Raw genomic sequence first — 13,553 nt, 5'->3', positions numbered from 1 at the left:
TCTAAAGGGACAACACACTGGGGTACAACCAAGGATACCAGGAATTTGGGTTTGGTGCATGGCACAGCTATTCATAAAGGGCAACATGGCCGAATGGAACTTACACCTTTTATCTTGGCGTATTCAAGTTCCCTTCAGAATTCCACATCCAAAAACGAGTGGTTTGTATCCAGAATCAATTGGGGAGCATTAAAAATTTCAAATAGCCGGGCATTGGTGGCGCACGCCTTTAATCCCAGGCACTCGGGAGGCAGAGGCAGGCAGATCTCTGTGAGTTCGAGACCAGCCTGGTCTACAAGAGCTAGTTCCAGGACAGGCTCCAAAACCACAGAGAAACCCTGTCTCGAAAAACCAAAAAATAAAAATAAAAAAAATAAAAATAAAAACTTCATGGGGCTGGAGAAATGGCTCAGAGGTTAAGAGCATTGTCTGCTCTTCCAAAGGTCCTGAGTTCAATTCCCAGCAACCACATGGTGGCTCACAACCATCTGTAATGGGGTCTGGTGCCCTCTTCTGGCCTGCAGGCATACACACAGACAGAATATTGTATACATAATAAATAAATAAATATTAAAAAAAAAAAAAACTTCAAATAGCCGGGCGTTGGTGGCGCACGCCTTTAATCCCAGCACTCGGGAGGCAGAGGCAGGAGGATCTCTGTGAGTTCGAGACCAGCCTGGTCTACAAGAGCTAGTTCCAGGACAGGCTCCAAAACCACAGAGAAACCCTGTCTCGAAAAACCAAAAAATAAAAATAAAAAAATAAAAACTTCAAATAGCCGGGCGTTGGTGGCGCACGCCTTTAATCCCAGCACTCGGGAGGCAGAGGCAGGCGGATCTCTGTGAGTTCGAGACCAGCCTGGTCTACAAGAGCTAGTTCCAGGACAGGCTCCAAAACCACAGAGAAACCCTGTCTCGAAAAACAAAATAAAATAAAATAAAATAAAATAAAATAAATAAAAACTTCAAATAGTAGGGGTTTGAGGTAGCTCAGCAGTTAGAGCGCTGGCTGCTCTTCTGAAGGACTCAGGTTCAATCCCCAGCACCCATATGGTAGCTCACAACTGTAACTCCAGTTCCAGGGGACCCGACAGCCTCACACAGACATACATGCAGGCAAAACACCAATGCAAATAAAATAAAAATTTAAAAAAATGCTAATTGAGTCCCAGATCTACTTATCTTTCACCCCTATCCCCAGGAGATTCTAGTTCTCAGCAAAGTTATCGATTTGTCTGCTTTTTGGCTTTGGTTTGTCACTGTCAGTATGTTTCAAGAATACATCATATAAACCACAGCAAGACTAATTCCAGCCAGGCATGGTGGCAATAGGCCTATAATTCTGGCACTGGAGAGGCTGACTCAGGACTCAGCAGGATGAGATAGGAAGAACAAGAGATCTAGACCAGTCTGGGCTACATAGTGGATTCAAAGAAAGCCTGATCAACATAATAAAACCTCATCTCAAAACAAAAGCCACCAATTCAAGTCTAAGAGGAGTCAGAACGAGAACCACCACCACAGTTACACCACAAGTAAGGCTCACTAGTGGCTGTAAGCGCGAACAGCTTCCTAAATTGACACTACAGAACTCTGCCCTTATCTCAAAAGTCCATCACTTTCTAGAAATTCAGGGGGAAAAACTCAGCGTCTAAGTTTAGAATTGTCATTAACTGTCCTAGAATTCAATGTGTATTCCTCACTAAGAATTCTCAACATCTGTGTGAAAGTGAGAGAGCAAGCATAGCGCTATTCTCAGAACGTGGTCAGCACACACGCTTTAGATAGCAAATATCAAGAAATAACCAGGAATATATTAAGAAAGGAGATGCCCAGGTGACTGCTGGCCAGGTTCCCCAGGCCATTTTGCACGCATAGGCGTGTGAAGAGAGTGGGGGCAGGTGCACAGAGAGAAGCAAGATGGTCAAGATAATAACAGGCAGGTGACTGACACTAGCTTTTTGGCCCCAAGGCCACGCATTTCCAACAACCTCCCAGCAGTGTGAGTAATGGTAGACAGACACGGGAAAGGGGGGGGGTCTTAAAAAGTGGGGCCAGTACAGGCAGGGCTCTATAAATCAGTCCTAGCAAGAGATGCTAACCCACTGAGAAGTGTCACCGAGTGTGAACTCTCCAACAGTGAAAGCTGTTTCCACAATTAGCTCTGATCTAATGCGAGATGTCACCACCTTTAGTCCCAAGTGTCTGCCTTCTCCAGTAGTCCACAGCTTGACAACTGACAGTATTGTGTTAGCAGTAGGGAAAAGAGAGAAACGAAACAAGAAATGGAAGTTTGTCGCCTGCCCCCCTCCCCAGCCAATCTCACCTCCCCGCATCCAGCTCCCGGCCCGCAGAGCCTCCCATGTCCGTCAGGCTCGCAGCTGAAGCTGCCAGATCTCCAGAAGGCCTCTTGCCGGTCCCATCCCCACCGCCCGAGCCGCCGTTGCAGCTCTTCGTGCGAAACAGGCGACTGAGGCGGATTTTGAAGGAGCCCTTTCGAGAAGGGCCCGAGAGGGGCCGGAGGGGCCCGGGAGGCGGCGGCGGTGGGGGAGGTTGCTGCTGTTGCTGCTCCCCTCGGCTCAGGCGCCCTGGAGGGACCAAGTCCTGCAGCGGGAAGGGCACCGGGGGTAGTTCGGGGCCCGGGGGTTGCAGCAGAAGCCGGCCACCCCCTCCTCCTCCACGGCCCGGGCTGCTGAGCTCCTCTTCTGAACAGCTGTTAGTCTCCAGGCTCTCGGCCTCCGATTCCAAGGCTTCTAGGACCAGCAGCGCGTCGCTCGTCTCCGTGGGGTCCTCCCCGGCCTGCGGGGCGGCAGCAGGCGGCTGGGGCTGCGGCGGCGGGGGCTGCGGGGGGCACGGGCACGGGCAGCAGCTTCCGCTGGCAGTCTTGACCCCCGGCCCCGCCGGCTGCCCGAGCCCCAAAGCCGCCAGCTGCGCCTCTAGTCCAGACACCGGACCCCAGGTCCGCTCGAGCGCCAAGCCCGGCGGCAGGGCCTTGGGATCCAGTGCACAGCGGTGCCGGGGACACAGCAGTTCCGAGGGTCCCGGCTCCGGGGCCGCCTCCGCGTCCTCCTCCGGCGGCCGCCCCACGTTGCGGAACACCATCAGCTGCGGCGGCCGGGCACCCCGCGGGCCGGGCCGAGCGAGGAAGGGTGGCGGCGACGGGCCATGGCCCGGGGGCGGCGGCGGCGGGCCTGGCTCGGGAGCCGCCTCTCCATAGCCGAGGAGGCGGCTCAGGACCCGGTACGAAGCGGCCGCCGCCGCCGCCTCGCCGTCCCGGAGCTCGGCCCCCTGCATCGGGGTGAGGAAGGGAGGGCGGGCGGCTGGGAGCCGGGCTGGGTGGGGACTAGGCCGGGCCCCGCCGGAGCCCCGCCCGCCGCGGCCCCCGGAGCGACAGCGCTAACGGCCGCCGCGGCCTCTGCCTCATAGAGGGGGCGGGGGGGCGCGCGGAGCCCAGCGCGAGCCCAGGCCGCGCGCCGCCGCCGAGGACCGCCCCCGAGACGTCACTTCCTGTATAGGTCCCGCCCCCTTCCCCAGGGTGCGCAGCGTCCCCCTCCGCCGGCTGAGCTTGACGTCGTTCTCCGCCCTGGTTGCTATTGGCCGTGTGCTGGGTCTGTGGCCTCCTTGGTCTCCGACGCCGACCCCTGCCTTTTCACTTCCTCGGCCCCCAGGCCCTGTCCACCCTTTCCTGTGGAGCGGAACAGGCCTTGGGACCCGAGTCTGGACCTGGGAGAGGGTCGCAGCCCTTGGCACTGTCTGTGGGTCTTGTCCCATCTGTGCTGCTTGGGGTATGTGACCTTGGCCAAGTCATTTCATTAAATCTGCGTCCTCTTTCCTGGCATCCGACGAATTATGGAATGACTACATGAAAATGTGTTCTAGATCCGGCGATGTGCTGTTCCGTGTTAAACTACTGGTTCTTTGGGGGAAGAAAGGGTGTGTATGTAGTTAGCATAATTTTATCATGAATTTGACTGGAATAAAGGAGGTGTAGTACACAATTTCCAAGAAATAATAAAAATATACAACAGCCAGTCCTGAATGTCTGATTGCCAGATGCATGCTGGTTTTTGTCATATAGTGTGTGTGTGTCATGTTGAGGATAGAATCCACGATGTGGCACATGCCGAGATCAACAGCCAGACCACATTCCCAGCCCTTCCCAAACTGGTTACAAGTGACCAAGGAGTGTAACTGTAACAAAAATACTTTCCTCTACTGATGCAAGAGGACAGTAAAAAAACGAAGACAAAGTTGATCTGATTGTCAATAATGGGGACAACTTTGCTGAACCAGAACTGGTTTTAATGACTAAAAGGGTGTCTTCTTCAACATTTTGTTGTTATTCCTAACGTAATACCTACGGACACACAGGAGGTATAAATCAGAACTGTGCTCATATTCTCCATTACTTAAAACAGTGCGTGCCTGCGTGCGTGCGTGTGCGCATGCACACCCAGAACAGAGTATCAGATCCCCTTGGGCTGTAATTTTTCTAGGAGCTGAATTTCAGCCCCATGCAAGAGCAAAGCATACCTGCTGGCTATCTCTCCAGCTTCCTCCATCCCTTCATCCTTTTTTTTTTTTTTTTTTTTTTTTTGAGGAAGTGCAGTTCTAAGACAGGATTTCTTAGATTAGGATTTCCCTGGCTGTCCTGGAACTTGTTCTATAGAGCAGACCGGCCTTGAACTCTGCTGGTCTCAGCCTCCTGAGCGCTGGGATTAAAATCATGTGCCACCTCCATCACCACCACTACCCAGCTCCTCCATCACTTTTCAAGTCAAGGCGACTAGCAAACAACAAAGCAAGCACTGGCTTGTAGCACTTGCGCAGTGACTAGTATCCACCCAATCATCTTCCTAACTAAGGAGGACATTGGCTTTAATGTGCCATCTTTTCTGTGGTGATTTCATTACATACAATGAGCTTAAATAATCCCAAGAGCATAGGTACAATTATGAGTTTGGAGTCACCAAGATAGCTCAATGGGTTAAGACACTTGTTGCTAAGCCTGAGTTCTATCCCTGGTATTCGTACGGTAGAAAAAAGGAACCACCTCCTTAAAGTTATCCTCTAACCTCCATGTACATGCATGGCGCATGCAGACACACAAACCACACAAAATAAATAAATGTAATAAATATTACATGTTTTAAGGATGTAGTACCTCCGTTTTGTTATTGTTTATTTGGTTTTTTTTTTTTTTTTTTTTTTAGATAGAGTCTCTCTACATAGCTTGGCTGACCTAGAACTTGCTACGTAGACCAGGCTGGCCCGGAGCTCAGAGATTCTCCAACCTCTGCCTCCTGACTGCTGGGATTAAAGGTGTATGCCACAACGATCGAGCTATGATGTTCATGTTTTGATGTGTATATACATATATATAACATATATAATATATAACATTTTATATAAATATATACACACACACACACACACACACACATATATTGCTGGGGATTGAACCCACAGCCTTGGGCATGCCAGGTAAACATTCTACCATTAAGCTATACCTCCATTCCTAAAAGTTTATACAATTTATTTTTTAATAGTAACTATGTTTTTGGTTTTGTTTTTTAAATGGATATGGGTGATTTTCTTGCATGTATTGTCTGGGTACCTCATGCCTGCCTGGTGCCCTCAAAATCCAGAAAAGGGAGCCAAGCGATGGTGGTGCACGCCTTTAATCCCAGCACTCGGGAGGCAGAGGCAGGCGGATCTCTGTGAGTTCGAGACCAGCCTGGTCTACAAGAGCTAGTTCCAGGAAAGGCTCCAAAACCACAGAGAAACCCTGTCTCGGAAAAAAAAAAAAAAAAGCCACAGAGAAACCCTGTCTCGAAAAACCGAAAAAAAAAAAATCCAGAAAAGGGCATCAGATTTTCTGGAACTAGAGTTACAGGCAGTTGTGAACTACCACATGGGTGCTGGGAACAGAACACAGGTCCTCTGGAAAAGCGACCAGCACTCTTAACCACTGAGCCAACTCTCCAACCCGCAACTATGTTTAGCAGCACTTGATCTTAGGCAGGAGGCCAAGAAGTTATTATGTGTAACCACTGGCTTACAAATTTCCAGAAACTTCTGGGCAGTGGTGGTGCATGCCTTTAATCCCAGCACTTGGGAGGCAGAAGCAGGCAAATCCCTGAGTTTGAGGCCAGCCTGGTCTACAGAGGCAGGACAGCCAGAACTGTTAACACAGAGAAACCCTATCTCAAAAAAAAAAAAAAAAAAAAAAATCCAGAAACTTAAGAACTGAATTTCAGAAGCAGACACAAGCGTGTCTAGCACCGCTAAACCTCACTTCCACATCAGGAAAAGAAAGGCAAGCACTGTAGCTTTGCTTACATGGCAAGGGTGTTGTGAGGACCAAATAAGACCAAGCTTGTGTGGCGGTGGAACTGGAGATGGAGAGGCCAGACAGGAACTCACTGCACCTGTCCTGTGGGAGATGTTGAAGTTCACAGGGGATAAGGAGGAAGGAGCAGCTAGCAGAACTGAGCAATTTTAGTATCCACAGGACCTTTGAGGGGAAGATGAAGGAGTCACTATGTTGTGTGCTCGATGTAGGCACCTAAGCAACCAGAGGCTTTTGTATGTGTGTGCACGGAGGTGTGTGCGAGTGTAGACGACTGAATATAAGGACAGGAGTTTGGATCTCTAGCACAATATAAAAGCCAGACAGAAGCCATACATGGTGGTGCACGCCTTTAATCCCAGCACTCTGGGAGCAGAGGCAGGAAGAGCTCTGTGAGTTCAAGGCCAGCCTGGTCTTCAACAGCTAAAGATACACAGAGAAACCCTGTCTTGCGGGGGGTGGGGTGGCTCCCTGAAGCTCGAAGCTCACTGACTAGTCAACCTAGCCACTTTACCATCTGGGCCACTACTTCCCAGCCCGGACGGGCCCTTTCAGAATGGAAGTTTGCTCACAACAAAGATTTATTTACCTATGTATGTCTGCATGCATACATGCCTGCACACCAGAAGACGCCATTAGATTCCATTATAGATGATTGTGAGCTGCCAGATGGGTGCTGGGAATTGAACTCAGAACCTCTGGAAGAGCAGTCAGTGCTCTTAGCCACTGAGCCATCTCTCCAAACCCACAGCCTGTGATTGGAAATATGCATGTTTTCTTCTTTCCTAGGATAGACAGAAAGCTCCTTTGTGAGACACAGAGGACATTGGTGGTCTCCCTGCTGCCTCTCACACACACACTGCCCGCCATGCTGTATCTTGTCTGTCCCACGCAGTTCAGTTCCTCGACACCGTCATCTCCCACGTGTATGGGCGTTGTGTGCATTATTTACCGTTTTTCTTCAGTGTTGGCGAGCAAATGCAGAGTTTATACCTCCAAAGTAAAAACATAGCTCAGCCAGTGAGCAACGTGTCCCACCTTTGTAATCTCCTTTCTTGGATAAATTCTGTCCCCCCCGCCCTTTATTTTGTGCTTAGTGAACTAGCCAGCCTTCGGATGGAACTCTCCTCCCTACACCAAGAGATGTGCCTTCTCTCTGGGCTTGAAGACCAAGTCCTTGTTGCACTTAATTGCATATGTGTGACTGGATTAAAAATCTGTCCAGGCTAGAGAGATGGCTCAGCAGGTAGGATCACAGACTGCTCTTCCAGAAGACTCAAGTTCAACTCCCAGCTCCGGGATCAGGCAGCTCCCAGCCACCTGTAACTGCAGTGTCAGGGAATCCCATCGCTCTAGCTTTCGCGTGCACATACCCACACACAGATGATTCAGAATAAACTAAATCACGGAGCTGGAGAGAGGGCTCGGTTAAGAGCGCCAACTGCTCTTCCCAGTGGATCCCGGTTTGATTTCCACCACCTGTATCACGGCTCACTAATGTCTCATTCCAGTCCCATGGGATGGGATGCCCTCTCCCAGCCTCCTCAGGCACCAGACTCACACGTGGTAAAGAGACACATGTGCAAGGAAAACACCATCATAAACATTAAAAAATAATTAAATAGCCGGTTGTGGCGGTGCGCACCTTTAATTCCAGCACTCCGAGGCAGAGGCCAGTGGATCTCTGTGTGTTCAAGGCCAACCTGATCTACATAGTAGATTCCAGGATGCCATGTCTCAAAACACAAAACAAAATTACAATAATAATATTTATGTTTAAAAAATATGCATCTCGCTGGGTGGTGGTGGCACATGTCTTTAATCCTAGCACTTGGGAAGCAGGTGAATCTCTGTGAGTTCAAGGCCAGCCTGGTCTACAGAGTAAGTGCCAGGACAGGCTCCAAAGCTACACAGAGAAACCCTGTCTCGAAAAACCTAAACCAAAACAAACAAACAAACAAACAAACAAAAAAAAAGTCTGCATCTCCTATTAAAATGTTAGTTCTAGAAAACTGTGTTTGTTCTCTGTCCCTCTGACTCTCTAATGTCAGAGACTCTGCCTGACATGGACTAGGCCCTTGGGCAATCTTAAGCCTCATAAAAGATCCCTGATTCAGCCAGGCAATGGTGGCACATGCCTTTAATCCCAGCACTCAGGAGGCAGAGCCAGGCAGCTCTCTGTGAGTTCGAGACCAGCCTGGGCTACAAGAGCTAGGTCCAGGACAGGCTCCAAAGCTACAGAGAAACCCTGCCTTGAAAACAAAACAAACAAAAAAGACTCCTGATTCAAATCCACCTCAATTCTGTACAACAGAATCAACAGCCTCTCTCGTAAACGAATAAACGAACAAACATACACAGTGAGTTGTTCAGCTATGATCAATCTGCTCAGAAAGATGCAGTGGAGTTTAAAATTAGCCTTCTGGCTGCAAAGATTTTCTTCTCTATCCTTTCTCCCCTCAGCTACTTCTCATGTCACTCAGATTTCTAGAAGGAAAGAAAAGAAAAGGAGAGAAAGAGCACGAGAGAAAGACACAGAGAAAGGGAAGAAAGCTGGGTGCTGTAGAACCCAGAACACTTGCTGCCTTAAATAGAAACCAGCTTTGGAAGATCCCTGGCTCTCTGAGGGAAACGCTCTGGTCCCTGAGATAATTCCACGAAGGCAAGATCTATAGCTCTGCAGCGCCCTCTGCTGTTCAGATGCTTTCTTTTTGCCCCAAGAGGAGGCTACTTAGGTCAGTCATGGGGTAAATTGCATGGGGTAAATTACAGAGGTATAGGGCACAGCTGCGGGTAAGATAGAGTCAGGACCAGAACAAAGAAAAAAGAAAAAAATAGAGAAAGGAAATATTACCTCTCTCTATTTACTTAATAGTCCAGAACTATACCCCATGTCTGGGAAAATATGAAAATGGAACTTTAATACTGGCACTTAAGAGGGAGGCAGAAGCAGGAAGACTCCTGTGAGTTTGATCTCAGCCTCGTCTACATAGTGAGTTCCAGGACAGCCAGGGATACATAGTGAGATCCTCTATTAAAAATAAATAAGTAAATTTTCAAATAAAGTGGAAAGAAACCTCTGTGTGACTTAGACTCCAGTTAAGTGGTTGTTTTGAGACTGATCTCCCTATACAACCAAGACTGGCTTAGAACCTGTAAACCTCCTTCCTTCAAGTCTCTCAGTATGGAGTGGCTCTATGCCTAGTCAGTGTTCTCTAGAGGGACAAAACCAATATAATGACTATCTATTGACTATTTGGTTTTTTGTTTTTTTTTTTTTTTTTTTTTTGGTTTTTCGAGACAGGGTTTCTCTGTGGTTTTGGAGCCTGTTCTGGAACTAGCTCTTGTAGACCAGGCTGGTCTCGAACTCATAGAGATTCTCCTGCCTCTGCCTTCCAAGTTCTGGGATTAAAGGCATGTGCCACCACCGCCCAGCTGTAAAAGAGATTCTTATACACTTGAGAGGGTGGCCCATGCCTGTAACTCCAGAACTCAGAGCTGAGATAGGAGGATTGTGTGTTCTATGCTAACCTAAACTTTAAATTGAGACTGGGGTGTGTGTCCTACAGATGTAGGATCTTAGCACTTTATTGGAAAAGGTTTAAGAAGAATGATTTAGAGACCCTCTAGGAATTCTGAGGTTCACTTAATCTTTTGACAATGGCGGAAGACATGGTCCTTGTCCCTCTAAATGCTGTGGCTCATTTGTTTCTAATTATACCACGACTTGGAGATATATGACCATCCAAGCACTGGTGTTCCTGCTGAGGCAGTAAGATCATTTGAGTCCAAGGGTTCAAAACCAGCCTGGGCAACATAGCAAGACTCCACTTCAAAAATAACAATAACTGGGACCAAAAAAGCATGGGATAAAACTGGACTCGCTGAACATAGTGGACAATGAGGACTGCTGAGAAGTCAAGAACAATGGCACTGGGTTTTGATCCTACTGCACATACTGGCTTTATGGGAGCCTAGGCAGTTTGGATGCTCATTTTACTAGACCTGGAAGGAGGTGGGAGGTCCTTGGACTTCCCAAAGGCCTGCTCTTCGGGCTGATGAGGGAGGGGGACTTGATTGGGGGAGGGGGAGGAAAATGGGAGGCGGTGGCGGGAAGTGTTCTCAAGAACAAAACAAAAACAAAAAGAAATAAGTGAGTGTGATGATTTTTTAAAAATTTTAGGGGGGAACATATGAAGTATAAAACAGGGAAAACTGGGGCTGGAGAGATGGCTCAGTGGTTAAGAGCACTGGCTGCTCTTCCAGAGGTCCTGCGTTCAATTCCCAGCAACCACATGGTGGCTCACAACCATCTGTAATGAGATCTGGTGCCCTCCTCTGGTGTGTGGGCATACATGGAGGCAGAATGTTGTATACATAATAAATAAATAATTTTTTTTTTTTTTTTTGGTTTTTCGAGACAGGGTTTCTCTGTGGCTTTGGAGCCTGTCCTGGAACTAGCTCTGTAGACCAGGCTGGTCTCGAACTCATAGAGATCCGCCTGCCTCTGCCTCCTGAGTGCTGGGATTAAAGGCGTGCACCACCATCACACGGCTTAAATAAATAAATTTTAAAAAAATAAAATAAAAATAAAACAGGGAAAACTGACTTGGTGGCTCACACCTGTAATCCCAGGACTCAGAAAGTTGAGGCAGAAGAATCACTGTAAGTTTAGTGCCTGCTTGGGCTATAGAGTGAGCATGAATATATACACAAGCATAAACATGCATATACAGGGTTGTATACAGGGTTAGCAAGATGGCTCAGCAGGTAAAGGCACTTGCCACTGAGTCTGTCAACCTGAGTTCAAACGCCAGTCCATACAGGGCAGAAGGAAAAAACCGACTCCCACAACTTTCCTCTGACCCCCACACGTGTGATATGCTGTGGCACATACATGTCCCACTTTCTAACACATAAATGAATGTAAAAGCAAATCGGGTAGGGAATGCGGCTATGTCTCCATTGCTAGCATTTGCTGTGTAGTCACGCAGACCTAGGCTCCCGTCCCTGGGACTCATGGAAAAAGCCAGTTGCAGACACCGAGAGAAACAGAAGGATCTCTGGGGCTGTCTGGCCAGCTGGCCTTGCAGAGTTCTGGGTTCAGTGACTTTCAAAAAAATTAGGAAAAAAAAGATTGAGGGAGATACCTACTGCTGACCTTTGCTCCCTGCTGACCTTTGCTCCCTGCATACAGATATTCAACACAGAGACGTACAGGAAAGATAATAGTGAGGCTTTATTTATTTATTTGCTTATTTATTTTGAGACTGGGTCTCTCTATGTAGACCAGGCTGGCCTCAAACTCACAGAGATCTGCCTGCCTTTGCCTTCTGAGTGTTGGGATGAAAGGCAATTGCCACCATACCTAGCAAAACTTTAAAATGAACCAGCCTGCTTCCATCTTGGGCTTAAAAGCCATCTTATATTAAAGACAAACTAGGTTCATTCTCATTTATGATTAAACCTTTGTTTCTCAAGGGTTGGGCTATGCCCCCACCTGTAACCTTAACTACACATGGCCTCGTACTGCCTGTTGGGGAAACAACAACTGTGCTTCTGTTTCAAAAAGGTGTTAGGACTACTTTTTTATGCTTATGTTCTGCTGTTTGTTTGTTTGCTTTTCAAGACAGGGTTCTCTGTGTATAGCCTTGGAGCTTGTCCTAGAACTTGCTCCGTAGACCAGGCTGGCCTTGAACTCACAGAGATTCGCCTGCCTCTGCCTCCCAAGTGCTAGGATTAAAGGAATGTGCCAACACCACTTCTTACATTCGTGTGTTCGGCTTCTATAACCCCACCATTTGGAAACCTCCTATCCCTGAGCTATAAAAAAATCGTGTTTTAAAATGTTAATCTCAGTCGGGCGGTGGTGGCGCACGCCTTTAATCCCAGCACTCGGGAGGCAGAGGCAGGCAGATGTCTGTGAGTTCGAAGCCAGCCTGGTCTACAAGAGCTAGTTCCAGGATGGGCACCAAAGCTACAGAGAAACCCTGTCTCAAAAAAACCAAAAAAAAAAAAAAAAAAAAAAAAAAAAAAAGTTAATCTCTTGAACCCCACTTTTAAGGGGAGACAGTCTGTGCATACGAATTTTTAAAAATTGTTTGCTTTAGTTAGCTTGGTCATGATGATTTGGGTCGGTGGTCTTTCTCCTTGAATCTTTGGAATTCTGGCAAGATGGATGAACAGGTAAAGATGCTTGTGGTCAAAACCTGAGAGCCTGAGGCTGGAGAGGTGGCTCAGCAGTTAAGAGCACTTACTGTTCTTCTAGAGGACCTACCCTGGTCAGCTCATACCCATTCATAACTCCAGTTCCAGGGACTCTGACACTCTTCTGACCTCCTGGGACACCAAGCACACAGATGCAAACTTTAAAAATGGGAAGAGCTGCCTTTCATCCCAGCACTCAGAGGCAGAAGCAAGCGGATCTCTGTGAGTTCAAGGCCAGCCTGGTCTACATAGTTCCAGGCTAGCCAAGGGTACAGAATGAGACATTGTCTCAAAAACCAAACAACAAAACAAACAGAAAAGGGGGTAGGGGAGAATGAGAGCGGCTCGTTGTCCCAAAGGGACAGGAGATGCTAGGATACAGAAAGGTGAAGAGGAGCAGGCATCAGTAGCACCCTGCCAGGACATGCGACTAACCCTTTATTATGCCCATTGCAGTTGCTGCCAGGAGGCCAAGTGGGGCAGAGGGACGGAGAGAGGGACATGGATTCATCTGTGGTTGCTATGGTGCTCCAGGCCGGATTTGCCCATCTCTGCTAATGGAGCAAAGGGTAGAGGAAGGAGGGAGGCAGAGCTCAGAGAACAACCGGTCTCCTCCCTTTCCCTCTTTTATCTCTGGAGCAGATGTGGAGTGTATGTGTCTGGAGTGGGGGTACTGGATCAGAGGTAGAGAAAAGGGTAGTATGCCTGGATTAAGAGGCTTTTGAGATGGGGAGGGCAGACTGAGTGATGGGGGCGGGGCCATCATACCTATATCCAGAAGCTACCCGATGATAACATTAGAGAAAGGGGGGAAAACAGGCTAGACGGTATTAGCATGAGAGAGAAGAGGGAGGGAGATAGGAAGGGAGGGATGCAGGCAGGGAGGGAAAGAGGTGTGGAGACAGACTATACACAAGCCTCTGCCTGCTGCCTTCTCCTGAGCCACCCAAACCTCCAGGCAGCCTGGATTCTAGGGATATGAGAGCTACTGAAGA

General features: G+C 48.3%; 1 protein-coding gene across 3 annotated transcripts in view; it reads right to left on the bottom strand.

The window, feature by feature from the left end:
• The window catches only part of Socs7 (suppressor of cytokine signaling 7), a 42,137-nt gene extending 38,688 nt beyond the window's left edge, over positions 1 to 3,449 (bottom strand). For all 3 annotated transcript variants that reach the window (XM_057774477.1, XM_057774478.1, XM_057774479.1), the window contains exon 1: positions 2,326 to 3,449. In XM_057774477.1, the coding sequence (XP_057630460.1) occupies positions 2,326 to 3,293 (968 nt within the window). In that variant the 5' untranslated portion in view covers positions 3,294 to 3,449. The remainder of the gene's footprint in view (positions 1 to 2,325) is intronic.
• Positions 3,450 to 13,553: the final 10,104 nt, after the last annotated feature.

This window comes from Chionomys nivalis, chromosome 7 (assembly GCF_950005125.1).
Source record: "Chionomys nivalis chromosome 7, mChiNiv1.1, whole genome shotgun sequence".
NCBI classification, from domain to species: Eukaryota; Metazoa; Chordata; class Mammalia; order Rodentia; family Cricetidae; genus Chionomys; species Chionomys nivalis.
Note: the sequence above shows the minus strand (reverse complement) of the source record. Positions and strands in the feature narration are given on the sequence as shown.